This window comes from Taudactylus pleione, unplaced genomic scaffold (genome assembly GCF_031769625.1).
Source record: "Taudactylus pleione unplaced genomic scaffold, aTauple2 ptg000206l, whole genome shotgun sequence".
Classification (NCBI taxonomy): Eukaryota; Metazoa; Chordata; class Amphibia; order Anura; family Myobatrachidae; genus Taudactylus; species Taudactylus pleione.
This window is the reverse complement of record NW_028284608.1, coordinates 908725-934253: the sequence shown is the minus strand read 5'-3', so window position 1 is coordinate 934253 and position 25529 is coordinate 908725. Positions and strand designations below refer to the sequence as shown.

Below are 25529 nucleotides of genomic sequence, written 5' to 3'. Positions count from 1 at the left end.
ATATCTACTACTGCTGCTATTACTACTACTGCTGCTATTGCTACTACTAATGCTATTACTACTACAGTACTGCTGCTATTGTTAACACTAATGCTATTACTACTACTGCTGCTATTGCTACTGCTAATGTTATTACTACTACAGTACTGCTGTTATTGCTACTACTAATGCTATTACTACTACTACTACAATACTGCTGCTATTGCTACTACTAATGCTATTACTACTACTTCTGCTATTGCTACTACTAATGCTATTACTACTACAGTACTGCTGCTATTGCTACTAGTAAGGCTAGTATTACTACTCCTGCTATTGCTACTACTAATGCTATTACTACTACAGTACTGCTGCTATTGCTACTACTAAGGCTAGTATTACTACTGCTGCTATTGCTACTACTAATGCTATTACTACTACAGAACTGCTGCTATTGCTACTACTAATGCTATTACTACTACTGCTGCTATTGCTACTACTAATGCTATTACTACTACAGTACTGCTGCTATTGCTACTACTAAGGCTAGTATTACTACTCCTGCTATTGCTACTATTAATGCTATTACTACTACAGTACTGCTGCAATTGCTACTAATAATGCTGTTACTACTACTGCTGCTATAGCTACTACTATGCTATTACATTACTGCTGCTATTGCTACTACTAATGCTAGTACTACTACTGTTGCTATTACTACTACTAATGCTATTACTACTACAGTACTTCTGCTATTGTTATTACTAATGCTATTACTACTACTGCTAATGCTACTACTAATGCTGTTACTACTACTGCTGCTATTGCTACTTCTAATGCTATTACATTACTGCTACTATTGCTACTACTAATGCTATTACTACTACTGCTGCTATTGCTACTACTAATGTTATTACAGTATTGCTACTATTACTACTACTGCTGCTATTGCTACTACTAATGCTATTACTACTACTTCTGCTATTGCTACTACTAATGCTATTACTACTACAGTACTGCTGCTATTGCTACTAGTAAGGCTAGTATTACTACTGCTGCTATTGCTACTACTAATGCTATTACTACTACAGTACTGCTGCTATTGCTACTACTAAGACTAGTATTACTACTGCTGCTATTGCTACTACTAATGCTATTACTACTACAGAACTGCTGCTATTGCTACTACTAATGCTATTACTACTACTGCTGCTATTGCTACTACTAATGCTATTACTACTACAGTACTGCTGCTATTGCTACTACTAAGGCTAGTATTACTACTCCTGCTATTGCTACTATTAATGCTATTACTACTACAGTACTGCTGCAATTGCTACTAATAATGCTGTTACTACTACTGCTGCTATAGCTACTACTATGCTATTACATTACTGCTGCTATTGCTACTACTAATGCTAGTACTACTACTGTTGCTATTACTACTACTAATGCTATTACTACTACAGTACTTCTGCTATTGTTATTACTAATGCTATTACTACTACTGCTAATGCTACTACTAATGCTGTTACTACTACTGCTGCTATTGCTACTTCTAATGCTATTACATTACTGCTACTATTGCTACTACTAATGCTATTACTACTACTGCTGCTATTGCTACTACTAATGTTATTACAGTATTGCTACTATTACTACTACTGCTAATGCTATTACTACTACAGTACTGCTGTTATTACTACTACTAATACTATTACTGCTACTGCTGCTATTGCTACTACTAATGCTATTACTACTACAGCACTGCTGCTATTGTTACTACTAATGCTAGTACTACTACTGCTATTGCTACTACTAATGCTATTACTACTACAGCACTGCTGCTATTGTTACTACTAATGCTAGTACTACCAGGCTGCCAAGAGCCACGTCAGGCCCAGGTGAAGGGGGGGTGGCCTATTGCGGAAGGTGTGACCACACCCCCTTAAGGAAAATAAAATAAAAAATACTGTTGCAGCGAGCCCCCTCAGCCCAGCACATATCCAGTGGGGGCCACAATCAGGATGATCGCTCCCCCCCACAGGCAGAGGAGATAGTCTCCCTCTGTAGCCCAGCACACAGCAGGGCTGTTCAGCTGACAGGGAGGAGCAGCGGACCCGGGCCCCGTGCCCGGGTAATTAGTACCTGCTTTCCCCCCTCTCGGCACCCCTGAGTACTACTACTGCTGCCATTGCTACTACTAATGCTAGTACTACTAATGCTGCTATTCCTACTAATTCTTCATCCACTTCTATTGCTACTGCAATTTTAAAATTGTGACTAATACTGCCACTACAATTTCTACTACATTTGCTACTACTATTATTATTTATACTACTACTATTATTATTTATACTACTACTATTAATACTATTGCCATTGATATGGAATCAGTATGTTATACCATCGGAACTAAGCCCGGTGGATGAAATACCGATGCAGGAAGGCCGACAGATGGTGTTCCTGACAGGTTAAGTATTAACCCTATCCCTACCCCTCTCTCCCCCTAACCCTCCCTTAGTGGTGCCTAACCCTAACCTCCCCCCAGGGGTGCCTAATCCTAAACCCCCCCCTCCCCGCACCCTAAACCTAACCCTCCCGTGGGGGGGTGCCTAACCCTAATCTCACCTCCGAGGGTGCCTGACGCTAACCCCCCTTCCCCTAGCCTAGCCCTAACCCTAGGGGGGTGCCTAACCATAAATCCCCCAGGGAGTCCCTAACCCTCTGCCCCTGCGGCTAACAGCTCCCAACGCCCGGCTCACCTACGTTCGGTATGCCAGGCGTCGGGATTTTGGTTGGGGATAATGATTGGCATCGGTATTTAGACGCCTATCATTAGTCCCATGCCGGGCTTTTCACTGTCAGGAAGCTGGCGGTCGGCATTGATATTACTACTGTTACTATTGCTATTTCTACTACAACTGCCATTGCTACAGTACTACAGCTGCTGCTACTACACTATTACTGCTAATACTACAGCTACTTTTACTATTGCTCCTAACATTACTTCCATTGCTACTACTACTGCTATTGCTACAACTACTATTATAGGGAAAGTTGTTTTGCTCCTGGGAAACCTGGAGAAATATTTCCCATAGTAGATCACTTTGATAGTCCTCTCTTTGATGTACATTTCTGTGCTTTTAGCTTTATTTTAAAAGTTATATTAATTTTTGCTTGTTTCCAAGCACCTGCTTGGAGTAGTCCAGAGCCATTCTGTGGATGCAGGACATGCTAAAAGCACACTCTAAATTGCCATTCTCTTTTGTACATTCTGTACTTTTGTATTTCCAATACAATGTATTTAAAGTGTTGTTTGAGTTTTATTTTTGGGCTTAAAAACTGTTACTTCTACTACAGTATTAACGCTGCTATACAACTAACAATAATGATAATTTATCAAAATTACCAAACCAAAAAATGCACAGCTCATGCAGTTCCTCCATGTATGTACACGCCATGATATTTAATCTTTATTTATTGATCTCACAAACATGTAAATAATTACAAACTTAATTCAGAAATTGCCCAATTCCTGTAGCTTTAGAAACTCTGAGGGGCATCAATATTTTTGAAGGCATTATATGATTGAATAAAGATTTATTTGTCCATATTTCATTTGCAATTTCCTCTTTTATTGAATGGTCAGTTGTAGCTACTGTACCATTTATTATGTTCTCTATACTTGTTGAAACTCTGGGTTATCTCATTTTATTTTATAAATGCACCATAACACTTGTTACATACACAGATCACCCGGCAGCAAGGTGTGCTTTGTCTTCCCCCCGTGATAATTCACACGAACGCTCACTGACTGTAAATCGATCTGCAACCAAATCCTCACTGCGACCCCCATCGATAATGATGCTCAGTGTGACTCAGACGCATTCGCGCTCACATCCACAAGCATCTTATTTGCGTCCACCTCTGAATCAGGATGAAAATGTGCAGACCTGTACCAGTATTAGCAGGTGGCCACATTACGTGTTACTTTAAATAGTAACGTAAAATAAACAAACAATGGGCCTGATCCAGAGCCGGACGCTCTAACCAGAGCGCTCGCTCTGAATCAGGGCCCTCCTCCATTAAAATGGAGCGTCCTCCTGGACCCTCGTATAGCTGTGGGTGACCACCCACAGCATATACGAGCGTCCAAAAAGATGGTCGCGATGGTCTTGACCATCTCGACCATCGGACTTGCGACGGAAACCCTGCGGTAGGGTTTCCCAGCCACAAGTCCTGGAGTGATATTGGCTCTATCAGGATGGAGCTCCCTCCGTCGTGCGCATGCGCAGTGGGGAACATCGACCCACTTGCGAGCGTACTGCCGCTTGCGAGTGGGTCTGAATGACCCCCAATATCTGTTATTGAAATTAATTTTTTTTAAAGAAACAGCTGCCTTATCGGTGCAAATTAATGATGTGGGAGGTCAGTTGTAAGCTGGTCATGCACCGAAAAATAATCGTTGAGAACGGCCAATGAAATAACCGTTTGGTTGGTGTATGGACATGAACAATTATCATTCACAGCATGAAAATAGCAGGTAAACGATCCGGATTGTCTGGTTATGAAACCTGTCCAAACATTACGACCATCGCTCAGACACTTCTATGCTGTGAACTGAAGACCACCTCGATACATCTCGCAGTGGCCATTACAGCAGAGCGATTATCGTCCTGTTACTCCGCCCCTCGTCCGTGTCTTCCGGTCTCCTGGCCAGCTTAAGGCTTTGCACAGTGAGAATATTGTTGTATGTGCTTACAATATTCTAATGCGCTCATTTTATATTAAGCAATAGAGTTCTGCAGGTTGTGTATTGTTTATGGCTATGATATGCTGCAGGTGCTTTATTTTATAGTCAACATAGAGGCATTTCCTATTGTCTTTCTTTTCCATTCCTCAACCTATACTTGCCAACCTTTATGATGCCCTCTCCAGGAGGCAGCAGCCAGGTCGGCACTGCAGGGGGCATGGAGCAGCTGAAGTGGGTGGTGCCAGGAGCATGGTGACGCAACCGCGTCATCTGGGACCCACCCCCTGCTAGACAGTGCTGAGATTACGGCATTGCAAAGTGTGGGGCGGTGCCAAAATGCAGCGTTTTACCGCGAATCGTGTCATCGGCCACCTGTACTGCCCATTTCACTTGGAAATTGGGTGGCTGCGGCCGGGGATAGGCGCCAGCACCAGGAGACTTAGCTTCTTTTCCGGGCAGCTCTGAGCACCACATGATTTTTGGGAGCCTCCCGGCTGTTCTGGGCGAATAGGCAAGTATGCCTCATCCAGATTTCATGTGATGGCTGTAGTATGACATTCAGAATGTTGACAGGCTCTGAATGTTGACAGAAGGTCGACATGGTCATGAGGCCGACAATTAATATGTAGACATGTATTTAGGTCATCATAGTTAATTGAATTCCCCCTTAGTGTGTATGTATGTCCATGTGACAGGGAATATAGATTGTAAGCTCCACTGGGACAGGGACTGATGTCATTGTAATGAGCTGCAGAATTAAGGTGCATTAACAACTGTTCAAAAAAACTTAGCTGTATATATATATATATATATTTATTATTGGAAGTAAACAACCCTGTTTGCTTTAAAATCACTTGATACATCAATCACAGTATGCAAATCATTGCATTATAAATTCAGAATTAAAAATGTTCCCCTTTAGCAAGATTTTTACTTTACTTTTTTCTCTGATAATTGCAATAATAAAATTGGAAATTAAAAAAACACTATTGTTAAGTAGCACACTCTCAATGTAAACAGAAATATAAGACAGCACCACCTAGTGGCTGTGAGCTGTTACTGCTCTGTTTGGAATAAATATTTGGCAGTTTCGTCTACATTTTTTGATGTACAGTACTACATTTCAGCAAAGTGCATACCTGCTTTAAAATTGTGAAACCTGCGAATATATAGATTTAAACATTTTAGAGACAGAGATAATGTTTATAGGGTAAACATGTACATTCATTGAAATGACACTTAACAATACAGGATTTTATTTTTTCTTGACATCAGTACCAGCCATGGTAAAAGGTCACGCAATGTCATTGACTTCTCATGTGGCTGGCTTGATATAGTTCTGCAATCCTAAAGCACCCATCTGCTGTCATTTCCCTGAGCATCTGTTTCTGTTATTTAGAGTATCGGCGTACCTTGCCAAAAGCATTCAAAGAAAGTATGTGCGAGCTAAAGCAGCGCCATTGCGGGAATATTACTGTTTTACAGTAAAATATCTCTAAGGCACAAATACACAAATTGAAATGCCACTTCCCGGCTTTGCAAAAAAAAAAAGTTCTAAGCTTCCCAAGGCTGTGGGTTACTGCTGGCATTGCTCTTTTGTCACAGAACAGATTCTCTTTATCTCAGAAATGCCATTATTTATGACTACATGTGCCTATGGTGTTTTGTTTGCTAGACCTCTTCCAGACGGCGACCTCCCCTTTGTTTTTGCTGTTATAACTAGCCACGCATAACGTTCTAGAATATGACCTGACACAGATGCAAAAACAGCTGAATTGTTTTTCAGGCTGGAGAATAGTTCTCCAGCTACTCGGCTTATTCAGAGCATATTAAGGACACTCTGGGCCTGATTCAGAGCTGGACGCTATTTGTGCTCGCTCGTTCAGAAAAAGGGGCCGGCTATTTAAATTGAGCGCTCGCTCTTTGCGGTCTGTTGACGCCTCTATGTCTGAGCGAGCGAATGAAACATACGCTCGCTATTTTGTAAAGACGCCCCCTGGCCGCTCGCATCATACGTCATCTCCGCTATTTATTTGATTAATCGAGTACATCAAAAGGCGTCTGAACTGCTCGCAGTGCTTGTGGTAGGATTTTCCTACCGCAATCATGCGAACAGTTCAGGCTAAGAAACAACCAAGTGACGTGGTCGATGACGCTGCTTTGTTAATTATGCACACCCTTAAAACGCCCGTTTTGACCGTTTGGCACGCCAGCCTTCGGATCACCACTCCCTGTTTTCAAGCACCTTCCCCTATTACCACCCACAAACGCCTCATCCTGTCACTCAAATTAGCAGGCACTCGCTATTTTGCGAGCGCTTGATTTCCGACAGCAATGACTGGTTGGCGCATGCGCATTACGACCCATACGCATGCGCAAATGTGCGAACATCGCTCGGAGCGAACGAGCGGCCGCTTACGAGCGGCTCTGAATCAGGCCCTCTGTCTGTATGCTATTTAGTAGGGTGAATTTTCACAAAGCCCAATTTCTTAATATAGTTGTACTTATTAACCAGCATAGGGAGGTTCCAGGTCTGGCATTACATACAGTTAGGTGCATAAATATTGGGACATTGACAGAATTTTCATATTTTGGCCTCTATTCACCACCACAATGGCTTTCAAATGAAAAAAACAAGATGTGCTTTAACTGGGTAATTACATCCAAATCAGGTGAACGGTGTAGGAATTACAACAGTTTCTATATGTGCCTCCCACTTTTTAAGGGGCCAAAAGTAATGGGACAAACTAAATAATCCTAAATCTAACTTTCACTTTTTAATACTTTGTTGCAAATCCTTTGCAGGCAATTACAGCCTGAAGTCTGGAACGCATAGACATCACCAGACGTTGGGTTTCATCCCTGTTGATGCTCTGCCAGGCCCCAAGAACCCTCCTGCTTGTTCTTGGGGCATTTTCCCTTCAGTTTTGTCTTCATCAAGTGAAATGCATGCTCAATTGGATTCAGGTCAGGGGATTGACTTGGCCATTGCATAACATTCCACTTTTTTGCCATAAATAACTCTTTGGTTGCTTTTGCAGTATGCTTCAGGTCATTGTCCATCTGCACTGTGAAGCGCCATCCAATGAGTTCTGAAGCATTTGACTGAATATGAGCATATAATATTGCCCGAAACACTCCAGAATTCATTCTGCTGCTTTTGTCAGCAGTCACATCATCAATAAATACAAGGGAACCAGTTCCATTGGCAGCCATATATGCCCACACCATGACACTACCACCACCATGCTTCACTGATGAGGTGGTATGTTTTGGATCATGAGCAGTTCCTTTCCTTCTCCATACTCTTCTCTTCCCATCACTCTGGTACAAGTTGATCTTTGTCTCATCTGTCCATAGGATGTTGTTCCAGAACTGTAATGGCTTTTTTAGATGTTGTTTGGCAAACTCTAATCTGGTGTTCCTGTTTTTGTGGCTCACCAATGGTTTACATCTTGTGGTGGACCCTCTATATTCACTCTTTTGAAGTCTTCTCTTGATTGTTGACTTTGACACATATACACCTACCACCTGGAGAGTGTTCTTGATTTGGCCAACTGTTGTGAATGGGTTTTTCTTCACCAGGGAAATAATTATTCTGTTATCCACCACAGTTGTTTTCCGTGGTCTTCCGGGTCTTTTGGTGTTGCTGAGCTCTCCGGTACATTCTTATTTTTAAGAATATTCCAAACAGTTGATTTGGCCACACCTAATGTTTTTGCTATCTCTCTGATGGGTTTGTTTTGATTTTTCAGCCTAATGATGGCTTGCTTCACTGATAGTGACAGCTCTTTGGATCTCATATTGAGAGTCGACAGCAACTGATTCCAAATGCAAATGTCACACCTAGAATCAACTCCAGACCTTTTACCTGCTTAATTGATAATGAAATAATGAGGGAATAGCCCACACCTGTCCATGACATAGCTTTTGAGTTGATAGTCCCATTACTTTTGGCCCCTTAAAAAGTGGGAGGCACATATAGAAACTGTTGTAAATCCTACACCGTTTACCTGATTTGGATGTAATTACCCTCAAATTAAATCTGAAAGTCTGCAGTTAAAGCACATCTTGTTTGTTTCATTTCAAAGCCATTGTGGTGGTGAATAGAAGCCAAAATATTAGAATTCTGTCAATGTCCCAATATTTATGCACCTGACTGTAGTTGGCACATACATACTTGCCTTCTCTTCTGCAATGCCCAGGGTCCTCCCAAATGTGAGGGAGCTCTCCCAGGATCCCAGGAGTGTAGACAACCCTTGCACAACTCGTACACTTCTGTGATGACGTGGGCAAGGCCGCAATGATACGATTCATGGCGCATTGCCTACTGCAGTTGCCTCTGGTGGTCTCTCTAAGTCGGCAACCATGAATTGCCACCAGTAAGTGCACCGCATTTACCTCCCTAGACCCCCGCCCAATAGAACTAGCCACACCCACTTTATATCAGCGTCATTTCTGGATGGCACTGCGCCCTGTGCAGCACTGCTGCCCCTCTTGCCCCGCCCCCATCCTTTCCCTGAGCGCTTACCTTTCCATCCAGGGGGTGGACGGCAGGCGGGAGTCTTCGCCGGCATTCTTGGTGCGCTGCACACCACTGCAGGAGGTCTCTTCCTGCAGACCTCTGGAGCCGGGAAGTGTGTGGCCGGTGACCCTGGAAGATTCCGCCCTGTGCGGAGGCACCGGCCCCACCACCCTCCCTACGGCCCTGCTTCATATAGAACATTTAATTGGAAAATGAAAGACTGGAATATAGTGGCACTATTGTACACAGTTTGCCCCCTCCTCAATTAAATCATCTTATCTAGTGTACCACACATAGGGCCTGATTAAGAGCTGTACGCAATGCGATGTTTTTGACAAATGGAGCAAATTTTTTGCCACTGCGCATGCTTCAAGGTACATTACTGTAGTCGCACGCTGGGAGTCATTTTGCAGTGTGATTGACAGGCAGGGAGTGTCGGCTAAAAACGTAGGTGTGTCGCAACTATTTCGGGGGCATGTCACATCCTGCATCTGCGATCCTATACACAGGAAACCTGGCTCCGGCATCTCAGTTACGGCGCCCATTCTGAGTGACCATAGACTCACTCAGGAAGTCGCATGATTTGTATCCGATGTTGCGTATGTGTACGCAGTTGCGGACAGCTGCGCAGGCTCTGGTGGGCGTCTCCGTACATGTCCTCGCAGCTGTTGCATTAGCATATATCTGTACATCCACAGCTGCGGCAGAATTAGCGTACAACTATGCGCCAGGCCCATGGTCCAGCTAATTGAAAAAAAATCTTCATCTCAGTTATACCCTCATCAGCGGCATCTTCTCTGTATATTATTCTATGACAGTCATGATTTTCAGGATAGAATCACTTATTTGACTCCAGTGCACGGGTCTTTTATGCCGTATGTTAAATCAAATCCTCTATCTGTAAACAGCTCACAATTAAAATTGTGGTAGGGTTTGTGTATTGCTTCATCAGCATCAAGTTGGATGTCCAATAAAAAGAGATCCACTTGCTTAATTTGCCTATCGTAAGAAGCAGGGTATGGTGGGGTACTATTAGCTGGTAGTAGTAGTGAAAATATCTTAATTATTTTAGAAAACTTTAAAAGTGACAAAACAGCAGATAATAGGTGAACATCACAGCTCTGAGACCCGACACTGGTTATGTGGCTCGCTTCATTAACTAAAGTGAAATAACGTCCCAGATAACTATGTTATCATGGAAAATGGGCCATTTCTTGGAGGTTTGCTGAATAATCACATTTGAAAAGCTCTACAAAGCCTTTATTAAGCTTATGGTACCAGGGCTGTTATACTGCTTTTCTGCGCCCTACGCCAGCTACGCCCCCCGAGAGCATGATGTCATGTGGAGAGGGCGGGGCCGGCATCCCCTGTATTTACAGCTCTGACCAGAACATCCTCAGGGTGCTGGGGGCGGAGCTGTTAGAGTTGTAGGGTGCCTGTCTGGAGTGAACACAGGATGCTCAGGCACTCTGCTAACCAGATGAAGGGGACGTCGGTGAAGCGGTGGTGCATCCCACCACTTGCACGCCCCTAGTTACAGCAATGAATGGTACTATATATATATATATATATATATATATATATATATAGAAACAAATGGGGAATTGACTTTGAGCGATAAACTCCGCTGGCAAGTGCAAAGATATAATTTGCGTGCAAACAATCACATAAAGTGCTAATTAAAGTGCATACGGTGCTAAACAGTGTTTTCTGACATATAATGTCCGTGCAATAAATATCAGTAAATATAATTTAAAATGATCAAAATTTATTACAGAGATTTAAAACAAGCAGAATAGATAATAAGTTCAATACGGAATTAAAAAAAATATATATATATATCATGAAGAAGTCTACAGATGAAACACGTTTGGGACCTTATCTCTTGCCCTAAGAAAACTGAATCTTGACTCAGATAAGCTATTACTCTTCTGTTTACATATCATGCGATGATACATACCTCCCCTTTTAAATTGTAATATATATTTTTTTTAATTCCGTATTGAACTTATCTATTCTGCTTGTTTTAAATCTCTGTAATAAATTTTGATCATTTTAAATTATATTTATTGACATTTATTGCACGGGCATTATATGTCAGAAAACACAGTTTAGCACTGTATGCACTTTAATTAGCACTTTATGTGATTGTTTGCACGCAAATTATACCTTTGCACTTGCCAGCGGAGTTTGTCGCTCATAGTCAATTCCCCATTTGTTTTTCTATTACTAGGTAGTATATCACCAATACTACATTTTGTTGACAGGGAGCTGACGCCCAGCTATTAGTTTTGGGCATTCCGCTATTTTTTTACCAAAGGTGGTATTGTTATTGTGGTTTCTAATTTGTTACTGGTGCCAAATTCACAAAAAAATCTCTGTGTATATATATATATATATATATATATATATATATTTATACATTTGCAAGGATCCGGCACTCCTGTAACAAATCTTCAAAATAGCGCTAGTGCCCTTACAGGTAAATACCAAAAATACAAATTGAAGGTTCGGCACTCGGCATCTGAGAGAAAGTCACCACTCCAGTACTGTGGATATCATTAACATTTCAGTGTATTACCACTCTCGTCAGAGATTTTGTCTCAGACGCCGAGTGGCGCACCTTCAATTTTTTGTGTATCTCTCTCTCTCTCTCTCTCTCTCTCTCTCTCTCTCTCTCTCTCTTTATATATATATAAGATTTTTTATAATATCCCTTCAAGGTGTTGCACATACTTTATAGATACTGTACAGCAACATCTGAGTTGCCTTTACACTATCATAGGTTTATTCACTGAAACACAAATAGCCCGAGACACAACAATTTATGATAGAATACCTAAATGAATTGTCCCATAGTCCTTTAAATGTAATGAAATCATTGTAATAATGAGATAATGCTAAATATAGCAAATTGTGTTTTTGTCACTTTCTCCAGCCTTATTAATTCCTAAACAACAAATGCCATAGGGAGGTAAACTGATGGGAATTTGGACTAAGAGCTGGACACTGTGTTTCCATTATGCCTTTGTTCCTGTCTGTAATGCAGGTATTATTTGTGACAAACTGTGTGAAAGCTATCTACCAATGTGAAATGAAGATTGCACAGCTTGTTAGCTTCCTACAGTCCCAAGCCGCAGTCCACACTCCCTATCAATTCCTCAATGATTGTGCCTCATACTAAGGACTCCACAATCTTAGCAGCATATAAAGACAAGATGAAAATCCCAAAAGGGAATTATTGTCCTCGGCTTTTCAGAAAATGTAAAACCGTAAAAAATTGTTGGTAAATTCCTAGTGGAATAACTACCGTCATATGGTATCATGGTAAATAAAGGAAATGTTTTGAATGCTTAAAACCCTCAGAAGACATTGGAATGATTAGCGTTGCATTCCTAGTATTCTTGCTATTTACCAAAAAGCTGAACACAGGAGATATCAGAGCTTAGCTATTGGGAGCTTGAACTTCTTGTCCCTCCCTTTCAGACTGGACTGTGAGCATACGTTGCATGGTGGCCGCACATTCGCAGTATAAACCCAAGGTTCTGATCCCGAAAGTTCATTCTTCTACTGCATTAAGCAACTGGCAAAAATATATAAAACATATCGAGGCATGAGGCACTGTGTTATAGATAGAATGGACTTATTTGAGGAAATTGTGATGCACCAGTAATACAGAGCTTCTAATCACTTAAGGCTCCCAGTTGGTACTTGTTGACCTGCTCTTGGTCAACAGCTATCAAATGTTGGATCCACCAGTTTTCAGTAGTAAATGGGGTACAACATAAGCACACAGATACAGAGTAACATTATGATGATGCCACTGTCTAACTCTGGAACTGAGGATCTCATAGGCAGTGTGGTTCTTTTCGGAGGAATGAACACACTGAATTCGTTCCCTATTCCACCCTACAGTCTCTAAAAAAAAAAAAAAAAAAATCAATGCCAGCAGACATACATAATGATGCCTGGAGTAGCCAATACACTGTATATATATATTAACTATAATTTTTAGCACAGTAAAACACACACTGTATATTTATTATTATCTAACAGTTGACTATTTGTACTTGGTGTTTACGACTCTTATTTATTAAGATATTATTGGGTAACAGTAGACTATTTGTACCTGATGTTTACAACTCTTGTTCATTAAGATATTATTATGTAACAGTAGACTATTTGTACCTGATGTTTATGACTCTTGTTTATTAAGATATAATTGTAGCAGTTATTATATTGACAGTTTAAATTCAAATAAAAAAAATACTGATACAAAATTTTTATTAATTAGATCTATTGTGTTATTTTATATCCATCAAAGGTTGTCAGACTCTGGACCCTCTGACTTTTCATACACAACAAAAAAAAATAGTATATTAGCAATGACAGAGTAATAAGTTTTGAAATGAAAGAAGTGCACTTTTGGAGAATCCACATAGCAAATCCTCTGTTCTGACCTTCCAATAATAGGGGAAGATAAAGTTGATTGAGTGCATTTGTCAGTCAAACAAAAAGATTCAATTCAACAGTTTGACCTTTTTCTGCCTTTTGTGGTATCCTCTTAGCACTCGGTGTTATTAGTTCGCTATAAAGGGAACTGTCTTGGAGTAACTGAAAAACTGAAAGACTAACAATGCTTCTTCAGTCTGCGCTTATGTATTTTGATGAAGCTTTTGTTTTTTAGATACCACAATATGACAGTTGTACAGTCAGACAGTTATACAAATTGTATTTGATGGCACAAAATAAAATAGCAGTCCATGCAATCTTGGCATTTATCTATCTGAAAAAAAATTAAACATATTTTAGTCATATCAGCCTCATAAAGAATAGCTGTAAAGTCCTAAATAATAATAATATTAATAATAATAATTATTATTATTATTAGTAGTAGTAGTAGTAGTAGTATTACTGTTATCATTATTACTGTTGCTATTATTATCCTTTATTTATATACCTGTAACTCCTACATACTGTATTACAAAAAATATTTTAATAATTCCTTTCCTACCAGTCCCTGTTTACAGTCTTACAGGGGTATTTATCAAAACTTGGAGGGAGATTAAGTACCAACCAATCAGATCCTGTCATTTTTCAAACATAGCCTGTAAAATATAAGTTAGAAGCTGATTGGCTAGTACTTTATCTCTCACAATTTTATCTCTTTCCAAGCATTTAATAAATACCCTCTAAGGGGTTTATTTATGATATGGAAACATGCCCTATATCTGTCAGAAACTGTTGTTTTCAACAAAGATATGGCTCCTCCCTATTTAAGTAGCCTCCATTCATGAATATCAATGGAAGGAGATAGCCTTTGTCGGATTTCTCCGGCAATACCTTCCAGAAGCAGATTTAAGAAGGATCTCGGCACTGGCACTTGTAACATTGCAAAACTCTCATCGTTATCACTCTGGATGGTGCTATCAGCAGCTGGAAGCTGGGAAAAATGATTTCATTACATAAAGCATTTTTCATGAAGCAAACTTTCTTGTTGATTAATTTTGTTTTTTGTTTACAAATAATTATATTTTTTACAATTTTTTAAAAAACATTTTATTTTTGTCAAAAAAATGTCCAAGCTTCCAGAGCACTGCACTGGAAGCACTGCACTGGTCTGGCATGGCCGTACTGCCTCTAGGCCTGCATCATCTTGGAGCTAAGCATCACTGTTAGTTCAGCATCCGATTTTAAGGGACATTTACAACACACAAATTAGGCAGATATTAAGCACATAATGGGACTGATGCAAAGTAGAAGCTGTTTACAGTGCATTTCTTGCCTGTTATCATACTGCGCATGCTCTAGAACTGAGCTGATGCGAATACAGCCGATATAGAGTTGTTCGGATTTCATTTGCATTTTAAAGCTAAAGAAGTTTAACTGGGTTGTATCTGGGTGTTACTAAGTAGGCGTGTCGATGTAACTGCACCATCAGAACCAATATGTTTTACCCCCCTACCCCTATTTGAAGTGAATTGTGTACCTCTGAATATACAAAGAGGTCATAGTTCTGATTTACTATCTGTTTTGGATCTCCCATTAACTAGTTACAACTTGTTCTCCTGAATTACTTCTCATCAGGGCCAGCCAGAGCTGAATGGGGCCCGGGTATGGAGGGTGTGGCCAGATCAGGGAGATGTGGCCATGTCCCCTGTGGAAAAAAAGAAATACTTGCCCCCTTCACATCCTGAACTCGGGCCCTCCAACAAATCCGGGTAATCACTACTTACCCCTCCCCTTTCTCAGCGCTCCTGCTTCTCATGTCTTAAATAAGTTAAAAGCATAAGTGGACATAGTGGCTGTCGATATACTACAATTCTAACATTGTGCAGTTTTTATTATGCTGGTGTATGGTTGATTTTATTATAAGATATGGGAAAAAATATACTAGCTCTAATTTGAAACTAGCTATGATATGTAAAGCGCAATGGAATATGCTGGGTTATATAAAAAACTGTTAATAATACTACTAATAATAATAATAATAATAATAATAATAATAATAATAATAATTTGCTTATTAAATTGTAACTAACATTTTGCACACTTTTCATCTTTTTTATTTATGAATCCTGGTGCTTATTATTATTATTTCTTTGTTTATTTGCTATTAATTTATAATATATGCTTTTAAGGTTTATATTCAAGCCTTAAAAAAAATAAACTGAATATGTAATTTATATATTTATTAAATTCATATAGAAACTATATGCCTAACAAGACAGGTATTTGTAATGTACTAGTGCATTATGAGGCCACATTCTTTCAATTATACTGGACTAATGTGCAAAACCTGGCATTTTTCATTATATTCTTCTTACTTCAAATTCCTTGGTGGGCAAGAGAATGAATTGTTTATAATTCTGTCAAAGTACTCAATGCCACAAACAAAATTCATGGCAAAACCTTGACCTGTGTTTTATTTTACCTCGTTGCATTTCCACAGCCGAGATGATTTCTACTTGACAACAAATAGATGTCTTCAATTAGGCTTTATGCTCATCATTTGTTCACGTTCATATCACTAGTGACAAGCATGTATATTGCCGAATATCTAGCACCGAAAACTTTTGTATCACAGAAGATATTTTATATGGAAGATGATAGCATACAGATAGTTTAATTTGTGCATTGTATTGCCTCTTCGCATTTTAGTGTAGTACATTCATTTGATGGATAATGTAATATAAAACAAGATCCCCTTGAAAGATATAGTTTATTAGGATTAATTTTGCAAGTAAATCCATGTTAATCCAGGGAGACAGATACATGGAAACAATATCTGAAGCTTCTGCTCCACTCGGGGACACTCTGTTTCCCCTTCCGCAATTTATTTTTATAAAACGAATAAAAGCTGTAGAAATGTCCCTTTGATTTGGTATTCCAAACATATGCAACGCTTCAAAAATAACTACACCTAAGTGCTATACAAGCAGAAAACAGGACGATCGTTGGTAGCAACGTGTTTTATTGACCTGTAGTTTTTAAAGGACTTAAAAAAATCAGCCTTCAGCATTGGAAATGTCTAAGAGGGGAATATGAATGTATGGCTGGTTTATTTGGCTTTTACATTCTTTGTATACAGGTTTAAACTTGGAAATATATTAACACAATTGCTTCTCCGAAACAGTGAGATCCTCGATTTTTTGTAGGGGAGTAATTAGACCACTTGAAAATAATAGCCTCAATAGCTCATCCTACAGTATAGTTCCATATACATATTTACGGATTATGTATGATGCTATTGGAAAGCCACAGAATGCTGTCTCCTTCCAATGATAAAATAATATTATTTTTTTTTAATCATCTTTCATTTAAATCAAAACCCACATCTCGTTGCCTAGGCTGGTGAGTTGGAGTCATGAGAAATTTTTATTTTAATATATAATTCGGAATCATTATGGGATGCCGGCAGTCAGGATCCCAGCTGTCAGGATTCTGACACCGGCATCCCGACAGGCTAGCATACCGACACTTGTTGTTCGGTATGCTAACCAATATCAGCGCCAAGCATCGTGGTCACCGGGATACTGACTGTATCCCTATAATTCACCATCAACAGCACACTTTCATATCATATTCATAAGCAGGCTCATGGCAAGGGATATGCAACAACAACCCCCTCCTCACCCAGGGCATAAACTACTCACCATATTCCCCTCTGGGATATAGCCTAACCTCTCTACCCACCCCCAGGGACATAGACTACCTATCCCTAACCCCCCCACCCAGAACATAGACTAACCACCCTACCCACCCCCTGTGATATAGACTACTTGTCCTACCGACACCCGGGGACATAGATTACCTGACCTGCCAACCCTCCCTGCATCTCTTCCCTACCAGGGAAGGGGTAGCCTCATTTTGAATCCAAGAAGTGAAACTGCTCTGTTTAGATGCAGTGGTTACACATCCACCATCTTGCATTTAAAAAGAGACTGTATTTTCCCTGGAAGCTGGAAGAAATGTGGGAAGGAGACATTTAGAGGTTGGTTCTGCCCAAGGGGTATTTGAGCACATACCTTGCATACCCCGTGTGTATTTCCATGATTTGCTTTGTTACTAAATACTATTCCAAATACTTACAGTGGGACAAGATCTCCTATTCAAGAATGAAGCTCTGAAAAAAGTGCATATTATTATTATTATTATTACCAGTTATTTATATAGCGCACACATATTCCGCAGCGCTTTACAGATAATATTTGGCCATTCACATCAGTCCCTGCCCCAGTGGAGCTTACAGTCTATATTCCCTAACACATGCTCACACACATACACACTAGGGATAATTTTTGTGGGGAGCCAATTAACCTACCAGTATATTTTTTGGAGTCTGGGAGGAAACCGGAGGAAACCCACGCAAAAACAGGTAGAATATACAAACTCCACACAGTTAGGGCCGTGGTGGGAATTGAACTCATGACCTCAGTGTTGTGAGGCAGTAACGCTAACCATTACACCGCCTGTGCTGCCCCATATAGACATAGCGTCATGATAAATTCTTTGCAAGATGCATTCAGCACTGCACCAGTAACATATGGTGCCATGTTACGTCAGTTACATATGCACCCACAAACAGTTCATAAGCACAAGAAACGTCTTTTAACATAGTGAAAATGCATTTGCTATGAATAAAAGAAAAAAACCTCAATAATACAGCAGGTATAATCTTCCTTCTTGCGTATGAATGAATGTAGCGGAAAAAAAAAATATATAATTTTTTTATATACACCCACAAAATCATATAATATTTGCATAATCAATAAAGATATCACCAATCAATTTCAGAGAAGAATCTGAAATTGGCCAATCAGAAGCAGCTACTAAAGCTAGTGCAGGTGACCAAAAATAACTTAGGGGTTGTCAATCAAATTGGGATGAATAAAAGTTTTTTCCTAAAAATCATTCCCAGCCGCCCAATCATCTGTTCATAATTCATCATCCAGTTTTGAATATTTTTATTATACAATGTACAAGAAATAAAAGTTGGTTGAGCATCCAGAAAATTAATAATTTATATGTAGTGAGCACACATAGATCTATAGCCATAAATGTTAGATTTTCAGAGTAACATATATATATATATATATATATATATATATATATATATACTATACAGCTTTATCATGTTAGTTGCAGTGGATATGAATGTGCTGGGTTCTTTTTAGATTTATTTTTTAGAAGGCTTATTTGCTACTGCTTCAGAGTTTTATTAATAATTATAATAATAAAATTCAATGCTACAGTATACTGTCAATCACCCGCTTGAAATGTCTGGGTGTTGTGTGAAGTATTAAAATTTACAAAGTACCAAATAGACTCCTTGCACAGCGAAAGGGTTAAAAATAATGAGTAATTACAGTGTACAGTACACTATATTGTACAGTACACAATACAATATCAAATTACTATTACAAGGTAACTCTTCCAGTTGGTCAGCTGGGGTATAATTGGTTCCCTATTAGTAATTTCTTCTGTATCCTACTAATTAGGGTCTACCGGCTTAATAATGATACAAACTCTCCAGCAGACATAAAATAACATAGGATATGTGTTGTGTATAGCTGTCCATTATCTCGACACCTGTCTAAATACTCAACACTGTATTTTAATGATATAACATAAAGCATTGTTTCCAACGTGCTCTTTTTAATGTTGGTATTTTTTTTTTTGCAGTAGAATTGCTTCTAAGTGTCAAACAGTTACTATAGTATTACATTTTTTATTGGATTTTTTATTGAATCATAAACAAAATAAAAGCCATAAATAGCCATTGATTTCCAAAGAAAGACTAGGATTTAATTATTTTGCATACAAAATTTTCTATGCTTCATTAATGCAGGGGTTTAACATGTAATCAGTTCTCCAGTATGTCATTTGCATTAGTTAATGACAAATGTCTATGAAATTTTAAATACTGTATATTAAAAATTGAGTGTTGCAAGGATACAGCAAATCCGCTATTATCTCTTTAGGGTTTGCTACTTCTGTGTTCTGTATATTTTGGGTTCAAAATATTTGAGGGAGGGGGGATTCAATTGAATGTGATGTTGAATAGCGCCGGGAATGAGCATCCCCAGAGCTATCCAATTGGCTGTGCTGTAAACCTGCGACTAGAGAATTGCTCTTGCATCCTCCTGAGGTGTGAACAGAAATCCAACTTAACTAGTGCCGCAATGCTAGTTGTGGGTTTTAAAGCATCGCGCTTGGCACTCCAGACGGAAATGTAATTTTTCGTGACTAAACCCCTGTCATTAGGCGCGGTAGACAGCATATCCCGACCTAAGTGCCGGACTGGATGCAGACAATTAAATAGCTCCAGGCTCTCATTCCCGGCTATTCAACATTGCATTCAATTGATTACCCCCCATAGAGTCTATTGAGCCTAAAACTGCTACTAATGTACTAAAAATATGATTGGTTCTTAGGTGGAGATGAATGATTCAATAGCGGCAAAGACTTTTCTCACTTTCATAAATAGGCACAAATGAATAACTTCAATAGCTACACATAAAAGTGAAGAGAGAGCACCCTAACTGACAGGAGCTGATTGGTTGGTACTTTATCTCTCTCCACTTTATCTCTCTCCAAGGTAGATATCTATCAATATCTTTTAAAAATGGGCCAAATATTGCTTATACATTTCAAATAAGAAATATCCTGGCAAAGAATTTATCACATGGTCTTTTATACTGGTACCTTGTTCATAAGTGCTGTGTCTGAGCAACAAGCTTATATTGCTAGAGTACCTGTTCTTTTGCTTGCCTGGTCTATCACTTATCATCCAACCTATTTCCTGATCATCCCTTTCTGATTGTGGCGTTGACTTTTGGCTCATTGTTTGAACTCCGAACCTGTGCTGCCCATGCCGTCATTGGCCTTTTGACTATATTTTGTGTTATATCCCTTGTTCCCTGGTCCTTCCTGTTTCAGCAGCCTGTGGGTGTCTTATCACGAATTCAATCAACTTCATTTGTGGGTCCATGCTAAAGACCAGGCTTTGGTTAGACTTCATCCTTTAGGTAACCCAGTGGATCCACATCAAAAGCCTATAATAACACAAGCAGTCTTTTACTCAGATGATTGATTTTAGGTGGGATTTCCTTTTTTTTTTTAATTCATTACACATATGTCATGTATGACTTTATAACTAAATAAAAACTGGTTCTAACTTCCATGCAACAAAATTATGCAAACATCTATATAGCAATCTGTCAGATATGACAGATGTACTGTATTGTCTGCTTCCATGTGGCTTAGTTAGTTGAAAACCAGCTTGACTGTCAATGAGTTTTAGATCACTGATGGTAGAACAGACTTTGCAGTAGTAAATTAGTAGTATACAGCAGAATGATAGAGAATAAAATGCTCTTTTTAAAAAATAAACAATTCTGCCCTTAAAATATGTGAAAACTGCTGTTTCCACATGTTTTAGGGCAGAATTAAGTAAACCTTAAGTATCCCAATACAGAAAGCAGGAAATATATCCTGCTCTCTGTCCACAAGTCCCTGCATTAGTCATCCCTGTAGTTTTCTATGGGGACAGTATTTAAAAAAAAACGCAAAACCTGCATGAGCTAACACTATCTCCAGATGGCATTAATCCATACACTGCAATGGAGCAGCCCTGGTGGTGAGGGACCTTGCAATCCCTCTCCAGTGGGCTGTGGGATGTCCCACTGTGCATCACAGCTTTATCTGCATTGCTCATGTGCAGCTAACAAAGCCGTGCATTCTTAGTAGGGGGATCTGTAGCTAGAAGTAAAGAGATTGTGTAACTTGTTCCTGATTGCTGGGATGGGCTGTTATCGGAGCTCATGTCCCGGCAATTTAAATGAATACATTTTACTGGAAAAAGAAATATGCGAAGATAAGGATTCTTAATCCTTATCAGGGGCAGATCGCAAATCATAATACATTTGATTTATTGCTATGGCAACTTCTCCAACTGTCCTTTGTAGAAGGTTTGAAGCATGTCAGCCCAAGTGTATTTTTCATTATCTGTTTTTCCCCTCTAGTATTGTAACCATTGTAATTACTTGTTTGGGATATCTTCAGTATCCTGGAACAGGAGATGCCGGTGCCGGAATCCCGACACCTGTCAGAATCCCGGCTCCGGCATCCCTATCCACCAGCATTCTGAAGGTAAGTAGCGGGGTTGAGGGTAGGGTTAGGGTTTAGGGCTAGGCACCTGGAGGAGGGTTAGGGTTAAGCAATAAGGGGGGGAGGGCTAGGTCTTGGGTGCAGGGAGGGGGAGGTTAGGTTTAGGCACTAGGGGGGAGGTAGGTTCAGGCACCAGGGAGGGAGGGTTAGGGTTAGTGGAGGGAGAGGGTTAGTATACCTACCGACGGGTGTTGGTATCCTAACTTTGTCGGAGTGCCAGCATTGGGATTTTAACCGCCAGGATCCCAAGTGCTGGCATTCCGTACTTCCGTACCCATACCACTTTTTTAAGTGGTCTTTGATAAACAGAAAACTATTTGCTAAATACAGACACAACAAATCATTCACCAGTTTTGATAGCCCTTTGTAGGATGATCCTAACTCTTATCCATAAGACTACCAAGGTTCAGCTGCATATTGAAAAATGAAGATCAAAACTCACCATATTTGTTATTTGCAGTACAGTTTTTTTTTTCTCAAAGATCTTAAGTCCTAGAATATACATGACCTTCTCACAATTAACTAGGAGTAATAACCTTGAGCAGGTATTTGACCTTTATAAAAAGCTCTGTTTTGAAGTTTGGCAAACAGTCTTTAAATTTTTTTTATAGTTGAAAGACTGTTTTCAAACAAGGCATACTTGTGTTTTTACTGTTAGAGCCCTGTTAAAGTAAAATCCTAATTGAGTGAATCGCATGAGTTATGTTTATGATAAATTGTAAGATGTGCCTTTCACATTATGATTGACAGCGCAAAGGCTGCAACCTTCCAATATGAAGAGCATTTTGGGCACAAAAATGTTAAAATCTTTTCAAAGTTCTCCTCTGTTCAGTGTTTTAATTAAAAGAGAATTTACTATAAAGTATGTAAGAACACAAATGCCCTCCAAAACTACTAACATTTTGTATTTTAAGTTCTATAACAGTCTTTCCTAAGTAGTAGCTTGACTGTGCCTAATCATTACTGAATTAAGAAGACACAAGCGGATATATAAAAATCTGCACCAATTTTATATTAATTATTAAGGTGCCTATGTAAGGGCAAATTTTGTAGAAGCTGAACACAATATACAGCACTTTTAACACAATACTGTAGTTATGCAGATGGGAACTTTTATTTATTGATTGGAGAAGCACAAAAAAAGTCACATCTGATTTTGTAATTTTGAAATTAGCATTACAAAGCAGTCACAGGTTGTTTTGTGCCGAGGTAAAGATGATTTATTGGTAAAACCTTAGCATTTTGGAAAGTGATTGAAGAGATGAATCAGACAGTTGCATTCCCCAAATGCCCTTGAATGGATGCAGTAATGCGCATTTCTCTGTTTTTGTGTGAGATTTATTTGAATTGCTTTGTTTTGTTTCATACATTTATCTTTGTTAATGTTTATCAAAATCACCTTTAAATTCTCAACTGAATTAAGGATTCCAGCAGGGTATTTGAGAAGCAGTACATACACTTGTAATGAAAACTTAATTAGGATGAAACTCACTTGAGTTAGATCAATACTTAAATACAACCAAAATAACTTTTGTCAATCCTTATTCCATGCTAACTGATTTACTATTTTACTTTTCTTTTTTTTTTAAAACTTATTATTATCTCTAATAACTTGCAAATGCAATTGTACCATGTGATTTTTTGAACCTTGTGGATCAGAATAATTTTTTCTTCAAATAATTATTTGTTTTGTAATTTTTTCTTACATGGATGCATTGGTAATAACATCCATAGACGGTATTCTGATTCATAGTTTTTTTTTTAAATGACTAACCTGGATAAAGAGGTTGGATGTTTCCTGTTAAATTAAATATGTTACATATGAACATGTTTAACTAGATAATAACAAATACCAAAAAAACGCTGCTTTATTTCGTGTAAAGCCATTATATGATGCTTAAATATGTCTTTTTGGGTCTGTCTATAACATAATTTTAATAACCTAGTTCAAGTGCAGAATTCTAATTTTCAATTAACATAAGAATAATTTTGTTTGCTAAAATAAAATAAATGAATGAATGAAACATGGATATGTTGTAGGTACAATTTTTTAAAAAATCCAAATTTCAAAAAGTCATGTGGCAACTGTATAGCTCAAGCTTTAAGTATTAACTTTTAACCTTTGACCTTACAGATTTTAACCAATGAAATGTCTCTTTAAACTTTAAAGGAAACAATGATAACGAACGCCTGGCGATTGCTAGACAGCGAATTCCATATCGACTTGGTCGAGTAGTTGATGATTGGCTACTCGACAAAGGTAAAAAACATTGATTAAAACTTCAAATAAAAATAATTTGAACATAACCAAGTAGTATTTCATTGTAACTCTAATAAACCTTAAAAAATAAATTTTCAGTAAAACTAAATTAAAATCATTTAAAACAGTAAAATCTAGATAGTAATATTTTGCATACAATGTATAATAATTTTCTTACCTGTCTAGAAAATTAGATGGTTAATAATCGCACCCTGTTAACTTAAAGTTAAAGGGACTGTAAATATAATCCACTAACTCAATCTATGAAGGAACTCATAGATAACTTCAACCAAATATTCTAAATTATTCATAGACTATTTTTCCTATTCCAGCATCTAAATTATTAACTAAAATATGTTCAGTTTTCATACCTTTCTTATGGTCCTGAAAAAATATATTTGTTTAAACTACAGGTATTCTAAATAGTGGGCAATATGAATTGCCAATCAAAATGAAGTCCCTTTAACATTTGCATCCTTTCAAGGAATTTTTTTGAACAAACCTTAATTAAAACAGAACTTAAAATGTTGTGCATGCTAAGCATATGCAGAGACAATCTGCTTAAAAATGTATCTGTGATTTCATAATATTGGCAATGTCTTAAGGATTTTTGTGTAATGAAATTGTGCCATAATTTCACCATTGGTATGTGTATCATTACTGAAGTCAATTTTACATCAGAAAGATTCTTTTTTTAATTGATAGTCTTGCTAAATGCCAATCAGAGCTATTTTATACCTTGGCTGCATAATGATGCATTTCTTTTGTAAACTGGTGGTGAAGCAAACAAAATTGGATATTATAGTGGTGAATGTTCCAAATGGGAAGCTTATGAACTTTCATGACTAAATTTGTTGCAATTGTTTGCTTTAATTTTTTTTAGTACTACAGTATAGTAGGATTCTTAAAAACCAAGTATGTTGGTAAAAAGAAACATATATATATACATACATATATTTCATAATTAATCACATTTAAATTATATTTTCCTTAAATATTTTTTATATATAATTTAATCTTTATTTTTATTACAATTATTAATAGTGGCAGTATTGTTACTAAAAATAACAGTATCACATATTGAATTAAAATGAATATTAGAACAAATAAAAAAAATGTATTTTGAATTTTTAATACTAAGTAATCAATATAAACCTTTGATTGGCCTTTCAGCATGGGAATTCATTCAAGAACCTATAATTTTACTGTTAGACATACATGTCACAGTCACCTCATTAAAAGCAATGAATTATGAGCTAAATTTTAACCTCATAATTTATTACAGTCATCATTTATGTCATAAAATTGTGTTATTCATCCTTTCTAGAATATACAGT

General features: G+C 38.2%; 1 protein-coding gene across 19 annotated transcripts in view; it reads left to right on the top strand.

Moving 5' to 3' along the window:
• NRXN1 (neurexin 1) overlaps positions 1-25529 on the top strand; it is a 1439010-nt gene that overhangs the window by 1290676 nt on the left and 122805 nt on the right. For 10 of the 19 annotated variants that reach the window (XM_088477979.1, XM_088477976.1, XM_088477975.1 and 7 more), the window contains one exon: positions 24103-24192. The exons of the other annotated variants lie outside the window; for them this stretch is intronic. In XM_088477979.1, coding sequence (XP_088334105.1) covers positions 24103-24192 — 90 coding nt within the window. The remainder of the gene's footprint in view (positions 1-24102; positions 24193-25529) is intronic. 19 annotated transcript variants of the gene reach the window in all.